At 38.8% G+C, this 19589-nt stretch overlaps 1 protein-coding gene across 1 annotated transcript in view; it reads left to right on the forward strand.

Annotated features, from left to right (window-relative positions):
* Window positions 1-19589, forward strand: part of ARMC3 (armadillo repeat containing 3) — an 86439-nt gene that overhangs the window by 6398 nt on the left and 60452 nt on the right. The window contains exons 3-4 of the mRNA XM_052651144.1: window positions 10853-10970; window positions 16233-16358. Of these exons, the coding sequence (XP_052507104.1) occupies window positions 10853-10970; window positions 16233-16358 (244 nt within the window). The remainder of the gene's footprint in view (window positions 1-10852; window positions 10971-16232; window positions 16359-19589) is intronic.

Genomic DNA, 19589 nt, shown 5'->3' on the forward strand with positions numbered 1-19589 from the left:
ATATGTGCATTTACGGTTTATTGCTTTCCATTTCTTCTCCTAAAGGAGAATACTAGCTGAGAAGATGCCTTGATGTGGGGAAGATATGGGTTGAATAACAAATACAACTATATTCTGCTTTCACAAATCATTTCCAAGTCTGGCTGAAAGGTTGTTTGTGATGCTTTAATAAAAAGCAGACTTTCTGTGGATTGCGTGCATGAAAGAATTATTAGCAGAAATGACCGTAGTAAGCAATATTTGGTAGGGCATCAGTAGTCATGAATGGATGTGAGAGTTGGACCATAAAGAAGGCTGAGCACTGAAGAACTGATGCTTTCAAATTGTGGTTCTGGAGAAGACTCTTAAGAGTCCCTTGGACAGCAGAGAGATCAAACACATCAATCCTAAAGAAAATTAACCCTGACTATTCATTGGAAGGGCTCATGCTGAAACTGAAGCTCCAATACTTTGGTCACTTGTTGAGAAGAGTCAACTTATTGGAAAAGACCCTGATGCTGGGAAAGATTGAGGGCAAGAAAAGAAGAGGGCAACAGAAGATGAGATAGTTGGATGGCATCACCAACTCAATGGACATGAGTTTGAATAAACTCCAGGAGATAGTGAAAGACAGGGAATCCTGGCGTGCTGCAGTCCATGGGGTCACAAAGAGTCAGGTACGACTTAGTGACTGAACAATAACAACAGTGATATTCTGTGACTAAGTTATACTGTCAAAGTCTGAATCCTTGCTTCATCACCCACCACCTGTGATCTGGGCAAATCTCCTGACCTCTGTATTTTCAGTGAGGATGTGATGATGTCCACTTCATGGGATACCCACTTCATAACCACTTACAGCAGTGGGGCAAGGTTAGATCAATCACAGGCTTAGAACAGTGCCAGGCATTAGGTAAGAACTCGGTACATGTGATTATTCATGATGTGCCTGAGGGTGCTGTCCATCACCCTACAGAACTATTGAGGTTTGCTTGAACCTGTCTGAAGAGGCAGGGATGTCAGTTTTGAAAGACCAGCCAGCCGCTAAAGTTCCCAGATGCCCAGACCATGGCCATTATGATTTATGGTCGGGTCTCTCTGAGTTTAAGAGCGTAGAAATTTTATTCTCTTACATTTCAGAGACAACTGAATCCACAGAATCTAAACTCATAGCCTGTGATCTGGCTCTAGAATATCAGTGGTTAAGTATCAAGTTAAGTAGACATCTATGTTAAGGGGTCAACGCCTTCTCTTCTGGTTAAGTGCATGTGGGAACCAAGTTTGGTGGGTGTTGAATCAGAGGCACCAGCAATAGCAGAACCTGCTCTCCTACCTGGGCAACCAAATCCAGTTCCGTGGAAGAAGGGATGTCTCCTGGGGCTTGTTTTTCTGGACCTTTCCACCAGCCTCAGAATGACTGAGGTTGTAAAGCAAACGAGAGGCTATTTTAGCACTTTTCATTTTAACCTTTACCCTTTTGCAGATTTTAACTGATGTTTAAAGAGTCTGTACTAAAAGCTTGTGCCAGGGTGGTGTAGTCGGCTTCCTTCTGTTTATCTTTCTCCCTTTTCCTGGGCAATTGGCTCCTCATGATTGGCGACCACTGACTCTATAAACACATTCCAAAAGAAATCAAAAAAGCCTTTTATTTGCACTTGCTGGCGCCATAAAAATCACTCAACTGTCATGATTTATCTCTTTTCACTGAGTTCAGCTTTATAATTGTATGTTCTTTTAGACATGTGCTGTCTAATCATGGAAGCTAGTGGCCACATATGGTTATTTACATTTAAATAACTGAAATTGTATTAATGAAAATCAACAATATAAAATGAAAACTTCAGTACCTCAGTCACATTAGTTCAAGTGCTCAAGAGCCACATAGACAACACAGGATCGGGATCTTTCCATCAGTGCTCTTCTGTTGGGCAGTCTTATCCTAAATGGTCTTGTTTCCTTAACAGAGATAGAAAAGCATCTCTCCCAGTCCAAGGCTTCTCTAATTGACTGGACTTAAAATTCAAAGCTTAGCCAAAACGGTTTCCCTTTCTCTCCTCCTCTTTGTAAATAATTTTGGTTCATCATTTATTCTGTACAGAGCGCGAAATTATGATTTCACAACCAGCTTGTTGGTGACTCGCTATGAGTTCCTCACAGGAAAGCAGATGGAATCTGTAATTACAGCACAGGATTATTTATTTAGTCATGTGGCATTCTGTTACAGCTATCATCTTATTCTCGGCGCCTTTTCTAATAAAAGATTACTATAGCGCTGCAGGCTCTGTAGGAGAAATGCATGTCATGCCAAGTTTCTCTGCTCTCTGCCAAACATTGATATTTCTTCTTTGACAGCTCTTACGATGATAATTCTCACAGTCTCAAACTTCCTTTTAAGCTTCTTGTACCCCCATCACCTTTTTCTTAAGGACAGCCAGAAGATATGACGAAATACTAAACCACGTGGTTTTCTGAACCACGGAAGGAGAATTAAAAGATGTTTAAAGGTATTTCCACATACCCTGCTCCTTTGAGAACTGTAGTCATTCCATGGAGATCATGACAAATCCATACTTCAGCATAGTCTGTTCATTCACATGCTTGCAAAATTAAATTTAAAAATATTGAAATATCAGAAGTTTCTGAAGAGGAAGTTCGAAAATGTAAGGGAAGGTAACCATTCAGGATGCTAGGGGCACTGTCTTAGGTGAAAGCTGATCTGAGGTTGTGATTCTCAAGGGTTCAGCCGCAGGGTCAGGGGGCCTCATGAGGATAGAATGGATGACTATGGACTCTCTCCCTGCAGAAAGCACACCAAAAGTTCTGCCCACAATTTCAGAGAGACAAGCTGTCCCTGGAGCCCACTGATGACTTCATTAACCTCAGATCTGAAATCTCTTTTCTGGCATCAACAGACAGTACAACACACAAGGAAGGCACTTCAAGGCCACAAGCATAAAAAAGAAGTTTCCAGAGGCACTTTAATATATTCCTTTTTAGGGATTTACAGAGTATTTCTATATCCAGGGTACTGTTCTAGGTAATAGGGATAGAGAAATAATATAACCCCCTGCCTGAAGAAAATCATTCATTTATCAGGCAAATATTGGGTACATACCATACACAAGTCAAGTATTCCTCTACATCCTGGGCATATAGATCAGGCCTCAAGGCAGTTTATTAATACACTCAAATGGGGAAACAGTCAATTAACAAAAAAAAGGTTAAAATTCCAGGATAAAATCAATGAAATTTTACCTGAGTTTTGTTGAAAAAAAAAAATCTAGAATGTTAATTTCAAGCATTGTTAACTTTTTCTTTCTTATCATGTCATCATTACTTTAGAAATCCTTTCTTTAGAGTTCAGATCACCGTAATTCAGTTTATTGATTTTATCAATTTATTGATATGCCACTATTGTGTTTCTATTTTGTCCTCCCCAACCTTGGCTGGAATATTTGATGAGCAATATGTTTGAAATTACAGTTGATATGCTTGAGTTTGAAAATGCCTGAACCTATCTTTTTCACATCTGAATAAAAAATTTGCAAAGTTTAAATTTCTTGAATCCATCAAAGGAAATTAGATTAAAGATTTACTGATCATGGCCCCACCCATCAGAACAAGACCCAATTTCCCCCTCAGTCAGTCTCTCCCATCAGGAAGCTTCCATAAGCCAGCCTCTTACCCTTCTCCATCAGAGGGCAGACAGACTGAAAACCACAATCACAGAAAACAAACCAATCTGATCATGTGGACCACAGCCTTGTCTAACTCAATGAAACTATGAGCCGTGTCATGTAGGGCCACTCAAGATGGACAGGTCATGGTGGAGAGTTCTGACAAAACGTGGCCCACTGAAGAAGGGAATGGCAAACCATTTCAGTATTCTTGCCTTGAGAACCCCATGAACAGTAAGAAAAGGCAAAAAGATAGGATACTGAAAGATGAACTCCCCAGGTTGTTAGGTGCCCAATATGCTACTGGAGATCAGTGGAGAAATAACCCCAGAAAGAAAGAAGAGACAGAGCCAAAGCAAAAACACCACCCAGTTGTGGATGTGACTGGTGATGGAAGTAAAGTCAGATGCTGTAAAGAGCAATATTGCATAGGAACCTGGAATGTTAGGTGCATGAATCAAGGCAAATTGGAGGTGGTCAAACAGGAGATGGCAAGAGTGAACATCGACATTTTAGGAATCAGCAAACTAAAATGGACTGGAATGGGTGAATTTAACTCAGATGACCATTATATCTACTACTGTGGGCAACAATCCCTTAGAAGAAATGGAGTAGCCATCGTAGTCAACAAAAAAGTCTGAAATGCAGTACTTAGATGCAATCTCAAAAATGACAGAATGATCTCTGTTCGTTTCCAAGGCAAACCATTCAATATCACAGTTATCCAAGTCTATGCCCCAACCCATAATGCTGAAGAAGCTGAAGCTGAACGGTTCTAGGAAGGACCTGCAAGACCTTCTAGAACTAACACCCAAAAAAGATGTCCTTTCATTATATGAGACTGGAATGCAAATGTAGGGAGTCAAGAAATACCTGGAGTAACAGGAAATTTGGCCTTGGAGTACCAAATGAAGCAGGGTAAAGCATAATAGAGTTTTGCCAAGAGAACACACTGGTCATAGCCAACACCTTCTTCCAACAACTCAAGAGAAGACTCGACACAGGGACATCACCAGATGGTCAATACCATAATCAAACTGATTATATTCTCTGCAGCCAAAGATGGGGAAGTTCTATACAGTCAGCAAAAACAAGACCGGGAGCTGACTGTGGCACAGACCGTGAACTCCATATTGCCAAATTCAGACTTAAATTGAAGAAAGTAGGGAAAACCACTAGACCATTCAGGTATCACCTGAATCAAATCCCTTATGATTATACAGTGGAAGTGAGAAATAGATTTAAGGGATTAGATCTGATAGACAGAATGCCTGATGAACTATGGACAGAGGATCCTGACACGTACAGGAGGCAGTGATCAAGATTAACCCCAAGAAAAAGAAATGCAAAAAGGCAAAATGGTTGTCTCAGGAGGTCTTACAAATAGCTGTGAATAGAAGAGAAGCTAAAGGCAAAGGAGAAAAGGAAAGAGAAACCCATTTGAATGCAGAGTTCCAAAGAATAACAAGGAAAGATAGGAACATCTTCCTCATCAGTCAGTGCAAAGAAAAAGAGGAAAATAATAGAATGGGAAAGACTACAGATCTCTTCAATAAAATTAAAGATATCAAGGGAACATTTCATGCAAAGATGGGCACAAAAAAAGACAGAAATAGTATGGACCTAACAGAAGCAGAAGATATTAAGAAGAGGTGGCAAGATTACAAAGAAGAACTATGTAAAAAGATCTTCACGACCCAGAAAATCATGATGGTGTGATCATCAACCTAGAGCCAGACATCCTGGAATGCAAAATCAAGTGGGCGTTAGGACGCATCACTATGAACAAAGCTAGTGGAGGTGATGGAATTTCAGTTGAGCTATTTCAAATCCTAAAAGATGATGCTGTGAAAGTGCTGCACTCAATATGCCAGAAAATTTGGAAAATTCAGCAGTGGCCACAGGACTGGAAAAGATCAGTTTTCATTCCAATCCCAAAGAAAGGCAATGCCAAAGAATGCTCAAACTACCACACAGTTGCACTCATCTCACACACTAGTAAAGGAATGCTCAAAATTCTCCAAGACAGGCTTCAGCAATACATGAACTGTGAAATTCCATATGTTCAAGCTAGATTTAGAAAAGGCAGAGGAACCAGAGATCAAATTGCCAACATCTGCTGGATCATCGAAAAAGCAAGAGAGTTCCAGAAAAACATCTATTTCTGCTTTATTGACTATGCCAAAGGCTTTGATTGTGTGGATCACAATAAACTGTGGAAAATTCTGAAAGAGATGGGAATACCAGACAACCTAACCTGCCTCCTGAGAAATCTGTATGCAGGTCAGGAAGCAACAGTTAGAACTAGACATGGAACAACAGACTGGTTCCAGATAGGAAAAGGAGTGCGTCAAGGCTGTATATTGTCACCCTGCTTATTTAACTTATATTCAGAGTACATCATGAGAAACGCCTGGCTGGATGAAGCACACACTGGAATCAAGATTGCTGGGAGAAATATCAATAACCTCAGATATGCAGATGTCACCGCCCTCATGGCAGAAAGCGAAAAAGAACTAAAGAGCCACTTGATGAAAGTGAGAGAGGAGAGTGAAAAAGTTGGCTTAAAACTCAACATTCAGAAAACTAGATCATGGCATCTGGTCCCATCACTTCATGGCAAATAGATGGGGAAACAGTGGAAACAATGACAGACTTTATTTGGGGGGTGGGGCTCCAAAATCACTGCAGATGGTGATTGCAGCCATGAAATTAAAAGACACTTGCTCCTTGGAAGAAAAGTTATGACCAACCTAGATAGCATTTTTAAAAGCAGAGACATTACTTTACCAACAAAGGTCCGTCTAGTCAAAGTTATGGTTTTTCCAGTATTTATGTATGTATGTGAGAGTTGGACTAGAAGGAAAACTGAGCACCAAAGAATTGATGCTTTTGAACTGTGGTGTTGAAGAAGACTTTTGAGAGTCCCTTGGACTGCAAGGCAATCCAACCAGTCCATCCTAAAGGAAATCAGTCCTGAATATTCATTGGAAGGACTGATGCTGAAGATGAAACTCCAATACTTTGGGCACCTGATGTGAAGAGCTGACTCATTTGAAAAGACCCTGATGCAGGAGAAGAAGGGGATGACAGTGGATGAGATGGCTGGATGGTATTACTGACACAATGGACATGAGTTTGAGTAAACTCTGGGAGTTGGTGATGGACAGGGAGGCCTGGCATGCTGCAGTCCATGGGGTCGCCAAGGGTCAGACACAACAGAGTGACTGAACTGAACTGAACTGAACTGAAATTTCTTGAGTCACAAGCCTTTCCTCTGAACTGTGCTGATTAATCCCATTAGAGTGTTGGGGGTGGGAGGAAGATCTAGGTCATTTGCTGAGGCCTTATATGTCCTTATTTTTCAATAATATTTCTGCTTCCTATTACATATTTTCCTCTTAGTCAAGCTCCTATTTTATCTACCGTAAATGCAACATTCATTTCCATTTTAAACCTTCCTGGTGTTGTTTCCTCCAACAGAATGTCCTTTCTCCTTATCTCATCCTACCCTGTTGTATCCATTCTTCAAATCACATGTAAAATTCCACCACCTCTACAGACCTTTCTCTATCTACCCCAGTTCAAATGAATTCTCCCTTCCCCAAAGCAACATTTATTGTCTTGCCATGTTTTTGTACTTCATATAATCCTAGAATTATATATTTGGAAGAGCTCTGAGAGATATAATCCAACTTCCAAATTTTCAGATTAAAAGAGATGTGGTTAGGGATTTCCTTGGTGGTCTAGTGGCTAGGAGTTCATGCTCCCAATTCAAGGGGCCCAAGTTTGATCCCACATGCCACAACCAAAATATCCCTCATGCCCCAACTAAGATCAAGGATTCCTCATGCTGCAACTAAGATCTGGTGCAGCCATATTAATATGAAAAAAAAATGTTAGTGAGCAAGTGATGACCCCAAGTGCTCTGAAATTCTGGGGTACCCTTTAATACCTAACTAAGATAATTCTCATGGAGAAGGCGATGGCACCCCACTCCAGTACTCTTGCCTGGAAAATCCCATGGACGGGGGAGCCTGGTGGGCTGCAGTCCATGGGGTCGTGAAGAGTCTGATACAACTGAGCAACTTCACTTTCACTTTTCACTTTCATGCATTGGAGGAGGAAATGGCAACCCACGCCAGTGTTCTTGCCTGGAGAATCCCAGGGATGGGGGAGCCTGGTGGGCTGCCATATATGGGGTCGCACAGGGTCGGACACGAGTGAAGCAACTTAGCAGCAGCAGCAAAATAATTCTCAAGCCTCATCTCCAGGTACTTTTAGAAGCTCTTCCTTAAATTTCTGTGAAATTCCAGGCCCTTATATTCATGGCTGGTGCTGCATACAGCATACTAGCCATGGCTCTAGGCTCTCCTAGAGGCCATTTCTTCTCAATGGTTCATGGCACTGGAATCCATAAGGACCTGTAAGCCTGGTGCACACAGCAGATATTTACTGATGATCTGTCTTCCAGAAAGAGTCTAAGAGGCTTGAGACTTTGATAACTCTTTCAGCTCTAGTACAGTTAGACATGTGCAAATAACAGCTTCAGCTTCAATTTGTTTTATTATTTAGAAGATTTAATAATTTTTATTAGGGATAATTAGTTTTTTAAATAGGAGCTAGAAGTATCATCGTTATTCTAAGTGAGTGTTGAGTAATATATAATTGTTTTGAAAAGACTACATGATCTTTACAGTGTTATACTGTCATCTCACTTGATAGACGACCCTAATTAAAATAAACCAAAACAGTAATGCATTTTCTATTTGGCTTTCCTAATTTCCTGGTGTTTGATTTCTGCATTTTAACTTAAATTTCACATATAAGTTATGTGTATAACAGCTTCAATTCATATGTTAGATAATGTTGCCCTAAAATCCAACAGCTATTTTCCCTCCAAGAGGTATTTTTATCCTAGCCACGTTCTTTCAGGTCATTGCTAACTGCCATCTTCTCTGTCTTCTCTACTCTTCTCACCTCACACAATTATGTCTCCTTATTCAGAGTAATCTCTCTCTCCATCTTCTACTCAAAACCAAACATCAACTTTTGTTACATCCCCAAACACATTAATGCTCAAAATTCTCCAAGCCAGGCTTCAACAACACATGAACTGTGAAATTCCAGATGTTCAAGCTGGGTTTAGAAAAGGCAGAGAAACCAGAGATCAAATTGCCAACATCTGCTGGATCATCGAAAAAGCAAGAGAGTTCCAGAAAAACATCTATTTCTGCTTTATTGACTATGCCAAAGCCTTTGACTGTGTGGATCATAACAAACTCTGGAAAATTCTGAAAGAGATGGATACCAGACCACCTGATCTGCCTCTTGAGAAATCTGTATGCAGGTCAGGAAGCAACAGTTAGAACTAGACATGGAACAACAGACTGGTTCCAAGCAGGGAAAGGAGTATGTCAAGGCTGTATATCGTCACCCTGCTTATTTAACTTATATTCAGAGTACATCATGAGAAACACTGGGCTGGATGAAGCACAAGCTGGAATCAAGATTGCCGGGAGAAATATCAATAACTTCAGATATGCAGATGACACCACCCTCATGGCAGAAAGTGAAGAAGAACTAAAGAGCCTCTTGATGAAAGTGAAAGAGGAGAGTGAAAAAGTTGGCTTAAAACTCAACATTCAGAAAACTAAGATCATGGTACCTGTTCCCATCACTTCATGGCAAGTAGGCGGGGAAACAGTGGAAACAATGACAGACTTTATTTTGGGGGGCTCCAAAATCACTTCAGATAGTGACTGCAGCCGTGAAATTAAAAGACGCTTACTCCTTGGCAGGAAAGTTATGACCAACCTAGATAGCATATTCAAAAGAAGAGACATTACTTTGTCAACAAAGGTTTGTCTGGTCAAGGCTATGATTTTTCCAGTATTCATGTATAGATGTGAGAGTTGGACTATAAAGCTGAGCACTGAAGAACTGATGCTTTTGAACTGTGGTGTTGGAGAAGACTTTTGAGAGTCCCTTGGACTGCAAGGAGATCCAACCAGTCCGTCCTAAAGGAAATCAGTTCTGAATGTTCATTGGAAGGTCTGATGTTGAAACTGAAACTCCAATACTTTGGGCACCTGATGTGAAGAGCTGACTCATTTGAAAAGACCCTGCTGCTGGGAAAGATTGAACGCAGAAGGAGAAGGGAACGACAGAGGATGAGATGGTTGGATGGCATCACCGACTCAATGCACACAATTTGGGTAAACTCCGGGAGTCGGTAATGGACAGGGAGCCCTGGCTTGTTGCAGTCCTGGCACAAACAGTCAGACATGACTGAGTGACTAAACTGAACTGAAAACACATTAAGATGTCCATTTAGAAAGGGTCAACACGAAGAAACAGCTAAATCATTGAAATTCAATTTTTTAAAATTTAACATAAACAGAACTTCCTTCTCCATGGTCTCTGGAAATGGAAGAAAACAGTGTAATAATTTTTTTTCTCCTTGACCAAAGAAAATCCATAGGGTTCATGAGTTTATTATTGTTCATTTCAGCTAAATGTGAATTCTCAGGATCTCACAGCAGGATACAGGACTTCTTACAGTCCTATACTTTGTATTTGTACTATATAACCTTTTCCTTGCTCCAGATTTGATCCAGTTTTACCTTTGGTGATCTGCTGCTTTCTTTAAATTTTTACTTGTTTCATGGTGTAGTGGTTAGAAAGTAGGTACTGATCACTGAGACTGCCAGAGTATCCAGTAGAGAAGGTTATCAAGGATTCTTGTGTATTGATGAAGAATTATACTAAGATATGTTATTTAAAGAGTATCTATTATGTGCCAGACAACTTGCTAAATGCTTTACATAGATGATCTCTAATCTCCTTAATCCTTCACAACAGGTATTATTATACCCATTATTCAGAGAAGGAAACTGAAATTCTAAGAGCTTAGGTAACTTTTTTGATTTCCCAGGGCTAAAATGACAGACTACACCACCAGGTTCCAAAATACTTTGCTTTTTCCTCCATACTCCAGGAATTTCAAGGCCAGCAATGTTGACAACTCTCCATCAGTGAGATTTTTTAAAAAAAATTTTGCAACGCACTTTGTGGGCAGTGACCGCATCCTTTTTGTAAGATTATATTCTCCTTAAGTTTGAAGACACAATTCATGTTTTATGTGCTTTTTAAAATTCATATGTGGTTATGATATTTTTCTCTCTGCCTTTCAGTTTGATCCATTAACAGTTGAAAGCAAAAAAGTCGCAACCGTGGTACTAATGCTTAATTCTCCCGAAGAAGAAATTTTGGCTAAAGCATGTGAAGCCATTTATAGATTTGCTTTGAAAGGTTTGGATTTTTTCAATTTATCTTTCTATTTCATTAGTTTCTTAAAATATTTACTACATAATGGGCACTTTTCTCCTTAGTCTTTAACTTACTTCTTGTCTCATAAATTCTTTTAGACAACCAGAATATCATTTAAATTCATCACCTGAAAATAATGTATCTCCCTATGTTCCTACACTAGTCTTAAAGAGTAATTCAGTCAGGGTAGAACAGTCATTTCGAAGACTTTATTGCAGTTTTAAAAATTGTAAATGTCACAGGAGCTGAAAGAGCTCCTAAGGATCAAATCGGCAACAGTTGTGTGGCTCAGTTCAGTTCAGTTCAGTTCAGTCGCTCAGTTGTGTCCGACTCTTTGCGACCCCATGTATCGCAGCACACCAGGCCTCCCTATCCATCACCAACCCCCGGAGTTCACTCAGACTCACGTCCATCAAGTCAGTGATGCCATCCAGCCATCTCATCCTCTGTCGTCCCCTTCTCCTCCTGCCCCCAATCCCTCCCAGCATCAGAGTCTTTTCCAATGAGTCAACTCTTCGCATGAGGTGGCCAAAGTGCTGGAATTTCATCTTCAGTATCATTCCCTCCAAAGAAATCCCAGGGCTGATCTCCTTCAGAATGGATTGGTTGGATCTTCTTGCAGTCCAAGGGACTCGCAAGAGTCTTCTCCAATACCACAGTTCAAAAGCATCAATTCTTCGGCACTCAGCCTTCTTCACAGTCCAACTCTCACATCCATACATGACCACAGGAAAAACCATAGCCTTGACTAGACGGACCTTTGTTGGCAAAGTAATGTCTCTGCTTTTGAATATGCTGTCTAGGTTGGTCATAACTTTTCTTCCAAGAAGTAAGCGTCTTTTAATTTCATGGCTGCAGTCACCATCTACAGTGATTTTGGAGCCCCCCAAAATAAAGTCTGACACTGTTTCCACTGTTTCCCCATCTATTTCCCATGAAGTGATGGGACCAGATGCCATGATCTTCGTTTTCTGAATGTTGAGCTTTAAGCCAACTTTTTCACTCTCTACTTTCACTTTCATCAAGAGGCTTTTTAGTTCCTCTTCATTTTCTGCCATAAGGGTGGTGTCATCTGCATATCTGAGGTTATTGATATTTCTCCTGGCAATCTTGATTGTGTGGCTCAGTGGTAAAGAATCCACCTGCCAATGTAGGAGATGCAGGCTCAATCCCTGGGTAGGGAAGATCCCCTGGAGAAGGCAATGGCAACCCTCTCCAGTATTCTTGCCTGGGAAATCCCATGGACAGCAGAGCCTGGTGGGCTACAGTTCCTGGATTTGCAAAGAGTTGGACACAACTGAGCACACATGTACACATGCAATACTAGATTTATAGCCTGAAGAAGAAAAATATTATACAGATTAAAAAATGATTGAATAAGTAAATAAACAGGAGAGAAAAGAGAAATCTCCAGTGCAGAAGAATCCCAGTTTATGCAGATACTCTTCCCACTCCTTAGGGGCTGTGCATGGACATCTTTGCAAAGAGCACACAATGGACACCTGGGGGAAAGTGTGTAGCAGAGAAAGCTGACAGACCCTGCCTCTGCCAGGTGATCAAAATCGGCATCAACAGAGATAACATGTGCCCTTGACAGAATGAAAAGAGTACTTCACTTCTGCTATTTGACCCCAACCTAGAGACTCAGTCTAAATATGATTGTTTAAATCAAACTCCAATTCAGGGACATTCTCCAATTATCAAAAACAAGGAAAGTCTCAGGACTTCCCTGGTGGTCCAGTTGCTAAGACTCTGTGCTCCCAATGCAGGGGACCTGGGTTTGATCCCTGGTCAGGGAACTAGATCCCACATGCCACAGCTAAGAGTTTGCATGCTGCATCTAAAAGATCCCATATGCTGCAACTAGGACCCGGCACATCCAAATAAACAAATAAGTAAATTTTTAAAATTAAAGTCAGTGGAGCAACATCTTTAAAGTACTAAAAAAAATTAAAACTTTCAACCTGATTTCTACACCCTGAAAAAATGTCTTTCAAAATCATAAGTAAAATAAAGTCTTTCAAACGTTCAAAAACTGAAATAGCTCTTTGCAAGGAGACCCACACTACTAATTATATTACATAGGTCCTTCAGGCAGGAGGAAAATGATACCAGATGAAAATGTGGAAGAAGAATAAAGATAGAACACTAGAAATGGTAACATATAAGGTTTTTTTTGCTTATATTTGAATCACTTAAAAAACAAATTAGTTATTTTAAACAAAAATAATAATCATATATTGTGCGGTCTGAAACATGTAAAAGTAAGATATACGACAACAGAACCAAGGTAGAAAGGTAAAAAAAAGTGGAAGTATACTATATAAGTGTACTGCATGTGAAGTAATATATACTACCACCTGAAAGAAGACTGCTAGGATATATACTACAGACCCTAATGCAACCATGAAAATAACAAAAGAACGATATCAAATAATCCAACAAAGGAATAAAATGGAATCATAAACATTTCAATTCATACGAAGAAGGCAGAAATGAAGAAAAGAAAAAAAAACAATGAAACACATACGAGATAAGTAACAAGATGGTATATTTAAACCTAACCATATCAATAATGAAATTAAATGAAAATGGTCTGTATACGTTAACAGGGACAGGGTGTTTTATTGGATATAAGCAAGACTAAACTACATTCTGCCTTCAGAAAATGCACTTAGAATATAATGAAATAAATAATTTGAAAGTAAAGGAGGAAAAATGATACCCTATGCTAGCACTAATCAACAGAAAGCTGAAGTAGCTATGTTACTATCACAAAAATGGAATGGTATCAGAGATAAAGATGACCATTTTGTAATAATAATAAAGGGACCAATTAATCAATGTGCTATGAAAAATCCTAAACAGTTGTGTTAAGTATTTAATGTCAGATTTTCAAATTATATGAAGCTAGATGCAAAGAGAAATAGACATCCACAATTATACCTGAGGATTCTGATACTCTTCCCTCAATAAATGAAAGAACCAGGAGATAGTAAATCTATATGGATATAAGAGATTTGAACAGCAATACAAATGAATTTAACCTAGTTTATATTTTTAGAACACTCTAAGAACATCAGAGTATACACTCTCTTCAAGTGCATACAGAACATTTATCAAAATAGATTATATTCTGGACCATCAAACAAGCCTTAATAAATTTAAAATTCCAATCATACAAAATATATGCTATTCCATATTAGAATTAAATTAAAAATCAATAACACAATGAACTCTGAACAATCACCCAATAGCTAGAAAATAATAACATACTTCTAAATAACCTAAGAATGAAAGTGGAAATCAAAAGGAAAATCCAAATTGAAGATGAAAACACAGCATATAAAAAGTTGTAGGATGCTACTAAAAGAGTACTTAGAAATTTATTGTACCAAATGACTGTTAGAAAACAAGAAGGTTTCTCAAATCTATGATCTCTCAGCTTCCACTTTAAGAAAATAGAAAAACAAGAGCTAATGAAACCCAAGCATTAGTGTTAAGAATATAATATACATGTGAGCAGAAATCAATGAAATAGCAATAGAAAACAGGAAAACAATGGAGAGAAGCAATAAAATTAAAAACTGGTTTTTTGAGATGAATAAGAATAATAAAAATGTCTAATCAGATTGATAAATAAAAAGATATAAGACAAATTATTGATATGAGGAATGAGAGAGGAGACATTGCTACAGCGTCTACATATATTACAAGGATAATTAAATATTATGAACAATATGAAGCCAATAAATTCTACAACTCAGATGGATTGGACAAATTCATTTTAAGACATAAACTCTCAAAGCTCACAACAGAAAAATAAATAGCCTGAACAGCCCCTTATCTATTATAGAAATGGAAATTTGTAGTTAAATATCTCACAAAGAAAACTTAGGTCCAGATGTTTTCAATGCTGAACTCTACCAAACACTTACGGAAGAAATAATACCAATTATACAAAAATTCTGTTAGAAAGTTGTAAAAGATGGTATATTTCTCCATTGATTCTATGAAGCCATCGTTTATTTAAGTATCCTAAAGTTTATCCTTCAATTAAAATTTATTTGGGACTTCCCTGGTGGTCCATTGGTTAAGACTCCATGCTTCTGATGTAGGATGCTCAGGTTTGATCCCTGGCGAGAGAGAAGATCCCACATGCTCTGTGGCACAGTTGGGGGGAAAAATTTTTTTTTACATAATATCTTCATCTAAATTAACTTTTAGAACCTCGATAAAATGCAAAATTATGGAAAATTTGAGAAGGATTTCTGTAGTATCAACAATGCATATTTCAACATATTCTTTTGAAGTGACAAATTTAAATATTTAGACACAAGGCAAGTCCATAGACTATAGGAAGATACAGTCTGTGTTTTGAGAAAGGTGTTATCAGAATGAACCTGTAACTTCAGGTAGAAAATATCTTCATTTTCTGAGAAAACTGAGGCAAAGAAATACTTTCCTCTTAAATTAATTTTGAAAATGAAATATGTGTCTTCATAGCTGGAGAAATTGCAAAGCTGAAATTAATCAGGACCTAAACATTAATTCCAGGCTTTGCAGAATAATATCCCACTTATGGGGTATGGATAATCTGCTTCTACAATTGGGCTCGATGCTGGCCTTCAGTGACCTTCTGGTTCTGGGGCTTCTTGCCGTAGCCATGATGGCTGCAGGCGAACCTGTTGGGTGAAAAATGAACACCCTAAAGTCCACCACACACACTTGAACTTGAGGTGGAGATTCTCTGTGTTAATTTTCATAATGAATTATGCCAGTAAGTATTACTGAGTGCCCATTAGATGCCTGGCACTGCGCTAGCCACTGCAGTTATGAAAGAATAGAACAAAAAGGTTATCTGTCTTCATGGAAAGTCAAGTTACAGGAGAGGAAGCAAACAATCACGGAGATCGTTAAGTGGTATGGAGAAAATAAAGCAGGGAAAAGAGCAATCAGAAAGACTGGTATGTAGTTGATGACAGTAGGTAGGATGGTCAGAGGAGACCCCTCAGGAGGTGAAGTATGAGCTAAGACCCAAAGGAGGAGGCCAGTTTTGTAAACTTTCAGGGAAAGGAGACCAGCAAGCATCCAGGATACCTTTGCTCTAAAGTTTATTCTAGAGAAATATGTGTAGAAGCAGAGGAATGTGAAAGGCAAATGGCAAATAAACTGGAATGACACAAGGAAGAATTTTGATGCGATTGCTATCCATTTCTGATTTTATTTTACCTGTGATGGTAGGTGAGGAAAATAAAGCCACCCTCCTTGAGCTTGGAGCTGTGGAACCTTTAACTAAGCTACTCACCCATGAAGACAAAATTGTGAGAAGAAATGCTACTATGATATTTGGAATTCTGGCTTCTAATAGTAAGTATCTGCTTTTAAAATCATAATCAAGTAATCTCACTTGATGCATTATCCTTGTTTAAATGTAACCTTAAGGGATTCATTTTAAGTTTATTTATTCTATAAATCCATCTCTAGGGGTTTAAGGTAGACTAATTCTGCCATATTGAATGTGGCATATTACATTATTTATAGACAACAAAAAAGGAGAAATATTTAAATTTCTCCTGTTTTGTTCTGTGTACACACCACAGAGTTTATACACCAAAGGTGCTTCATAATGCCTCATGTGCAACTCATTTTAAACACAAAAGGGTTCTTTGAAGGATTGGGTTCTTTGCCCAAAGTCATGCAGATGGCTAGTAGCAGAACTGAGATGAGAGCTAAAATTACAAGTTTACTCTCTAATAGTTCAGTAGATTTTCTATTCACTAAATCTCTTATGATCTTTAACATTAGTGTCCATGCTAAGTCAGGCTGCCCTTCTAAATGATTTTGGGGGAGAAAGGAGAGTTATAAATTCTTGTTTATACTTACATTTTCTAATGAAATATCTAGGTCTCTGTGACTTTTTTCCCTCTTTTTTATGTTCTTAGTTTCTATTGATTTTATTTAGTATTCTTTTCTTTCCATTATATGAGGAATTTATCATCTGTGAAACCCTACAATTCATTTGCAGATTTTTCTGAGCAGGTTTTTACATTGAATTTCATGAGTTTCTAAAGGAGTCTGTGGCCCCCAAATGTTACAAATACTCTTACATTTGGATGCTAAATGAGATGGCGCTTTTATTTTTTATTTTTTTACAGAAATAAATATCCATTTACTCATTTATAAACCAGTAATGAAACCAGTCAGGTATTTCCCCTCACCAGCAGATCTTGAATGGAAAAACAAATACGCAAATTTCAGCAACCTCAGAAATTTCATTAAACCTGCAGAGAAGCATAATTCATTTTGGAGTTCGAGTTTATGTTCAAGGAATCAGTACCTATCATAAAGACAATTACTGTAATCTCTTTGCCATGCAAAATTATCCCCATTTATTGTGGACCAACTGCAGGGCCAACTCCTGCCTCGGATGAAGGCACTCGGCAAGTTCACATCCTTGAGGACGGCCCCTTCCTCTTTCGCACAGCGTAGTCTCAAACTTGAGGCCAAAGTAAGTAAAAAGCAAGCCAACGTCAAATGGGTTCTCCTGAGACCAGTGGTACTAAACTCAAGCCAGAAGGTGACCTCATGACCTCTCCAGGAGTGGCCCATCTGTGAGCGACAAAATGTAACCTCTAAGTACAAAGTTCCAATTATCAGAAACAAACAGGAGTCGAGCATAAGCTACAGTTGGCACTTCCTCTCGGAGCAGAGAACCGAGATGGCTCTTTTAGAACTGTCAAACCACAATCTGTAAGCTGGCTGACTAGGCTGTAATCAGGGCTAGGACCAATGCAGTCTGCAACTACAAAGCTTAATCATGGAAAGAGCTTGGCTGTCTTCAAGGTCTCCACTGAGTGCTTGAGTCTCAAGTATACTGAATTCTATGATTCTATGAAGTAGGTGAAAAAATCAAACAATTATTGGGGTTAATGCTCAGATGATAAAGAATCTACTTGCAATGCAGGAAACCCAGGTTTGATTCCAGGGTCGGGAAGATGCCCTGGAGAAGGGAATGGCAATCCACTCCAGTATTCTTGCCTAGAGAATTCCGTGGACAGAGGAGCCTGGCAGGGTACAGTCCATGGGGTTGCAAGGAGTCAGACACGACTGAGCAACTAACACTTTCACTTTAGCTGATTTTCTATTTGCACTATTTGGTGATATGGACAAAACACACCACATCCTCAAGTGCTTGTGAACCTCCTTTTTTGCTAAGAGAGCCAACACTATTATATATTATATTAATAACTGTTGCTTCACTTTTCATATGTGTCTAAGGAGACTTGGAATTAAAAAAAAAAAAAAAAAGCAACTGGTCATTTGACCTAAAATGAAGTCACGTTTCCAGACTAATATATAAATAAATATACCTCTGAAGCTGCATGGTTAAATCATCATCTTTGGACAGTCTTAAAATAACTGATTATTCTTCAGAAATTTGTATCTTCACGAAGGAAATGGCAACCCACTCCAGTATTCTTGCCTGGAGAATCACATGGATGGAGGAGCCTGGCTACAGTCCACAGGGTCACAAAGAGTCGGACATGACTGAGCGACTTCACTTCACTATGCTTTCCCACATGCTTATAGTGGATGAACCAACAGAATGTTCCAACATTCCAGGTGATAAAGGCTTGCTATGAAAACTGTCTTCCCCTTTTGCAGTTTCAAATAAATTCTTTTTTTTTTTTTGGCTAGAGTGATTGAGCTATGTGCCTGTGCCGTGCCTGGGCCATCCAACATAGGCACTCAAATTACTTTGTTAAACCTTTTTATCAAACAGGAGCTTCTATCTTCTTTTACCTTCCAGCTAGTATTTATTTTTTTAAGTTTTTTTTTTTTTTAATGTGGACCATTTTTAAAGTCTTTATTGAATTTGCTACAGTATTGCTTCTGTTTTACGTTTTGTTTTTTTGGCCGCAGGCATGTGGGACCTTAGCTGCCCAACCAGGAAGCAAACCCAAACCCCACTGCACTGGAAGGCGAAGTCTTAGCGCTGTATTTAGTTTAATGTAACCGAGACTCATTTAATTAAGTCAGCTAAAGAGGGAGCTTTCATCAGGATCCTTGTGAGAAGTAGCCTTGTAAACCCAGACTCTACATTACTTTAGGCAATCAGAAGAGCTCGCTGTCTTAGGAAAAAGGTTGATGTAAAAGAGCATGTATGATCAAGAGTAAATTAGATGGTGAATATTATGCAACCAAAAAATTGTGACTAAGAATTAATCTAAGAGCATAGAATGTCTTTCCTACACTTCCCCAAAATTCAAGTATTCTTTTGTACTGAAAGCCTATTCACGTACATAAGTTCACTAGCCTTCTTTGAGTCATTTTGAACAGAACAGAGAGAAAGAAGTTTTTGACTGGTTGAGAAACAGCTATATCACTGAATCCCACAGGAAAAGGTGTCTAAGAAAAGGCATATATATCCAGTGGTTAATCCCCTAGACCATATGCTTCAGGTACTGCAAAGTGAACTTTTCCAAACTTCTGGTAATGCTAATTTTGACTGACAGAAAAGATAATCAACCAAGAAGAGAAACTGCAAAACTGAAGTAACAGCCGTGTCTATTTCTAAGAAAAAGAGGGGGGTAAGGA

This window comes from Budorcas taxicolor, chromosome 13, assembly GCF_023091745.1.
Source record: "Budorcas taxicolor isolate Tak-1 chromosome 13, Takin1.1, whole genome shotgun sequence".
In the NCBI taxonomy this organism is placed as follows: Eukaryota; Metazoa; Chordata; class Mammalia; order Artiodactyla; family Bovidae; genus Budorcas; species Budorcas taxicolor.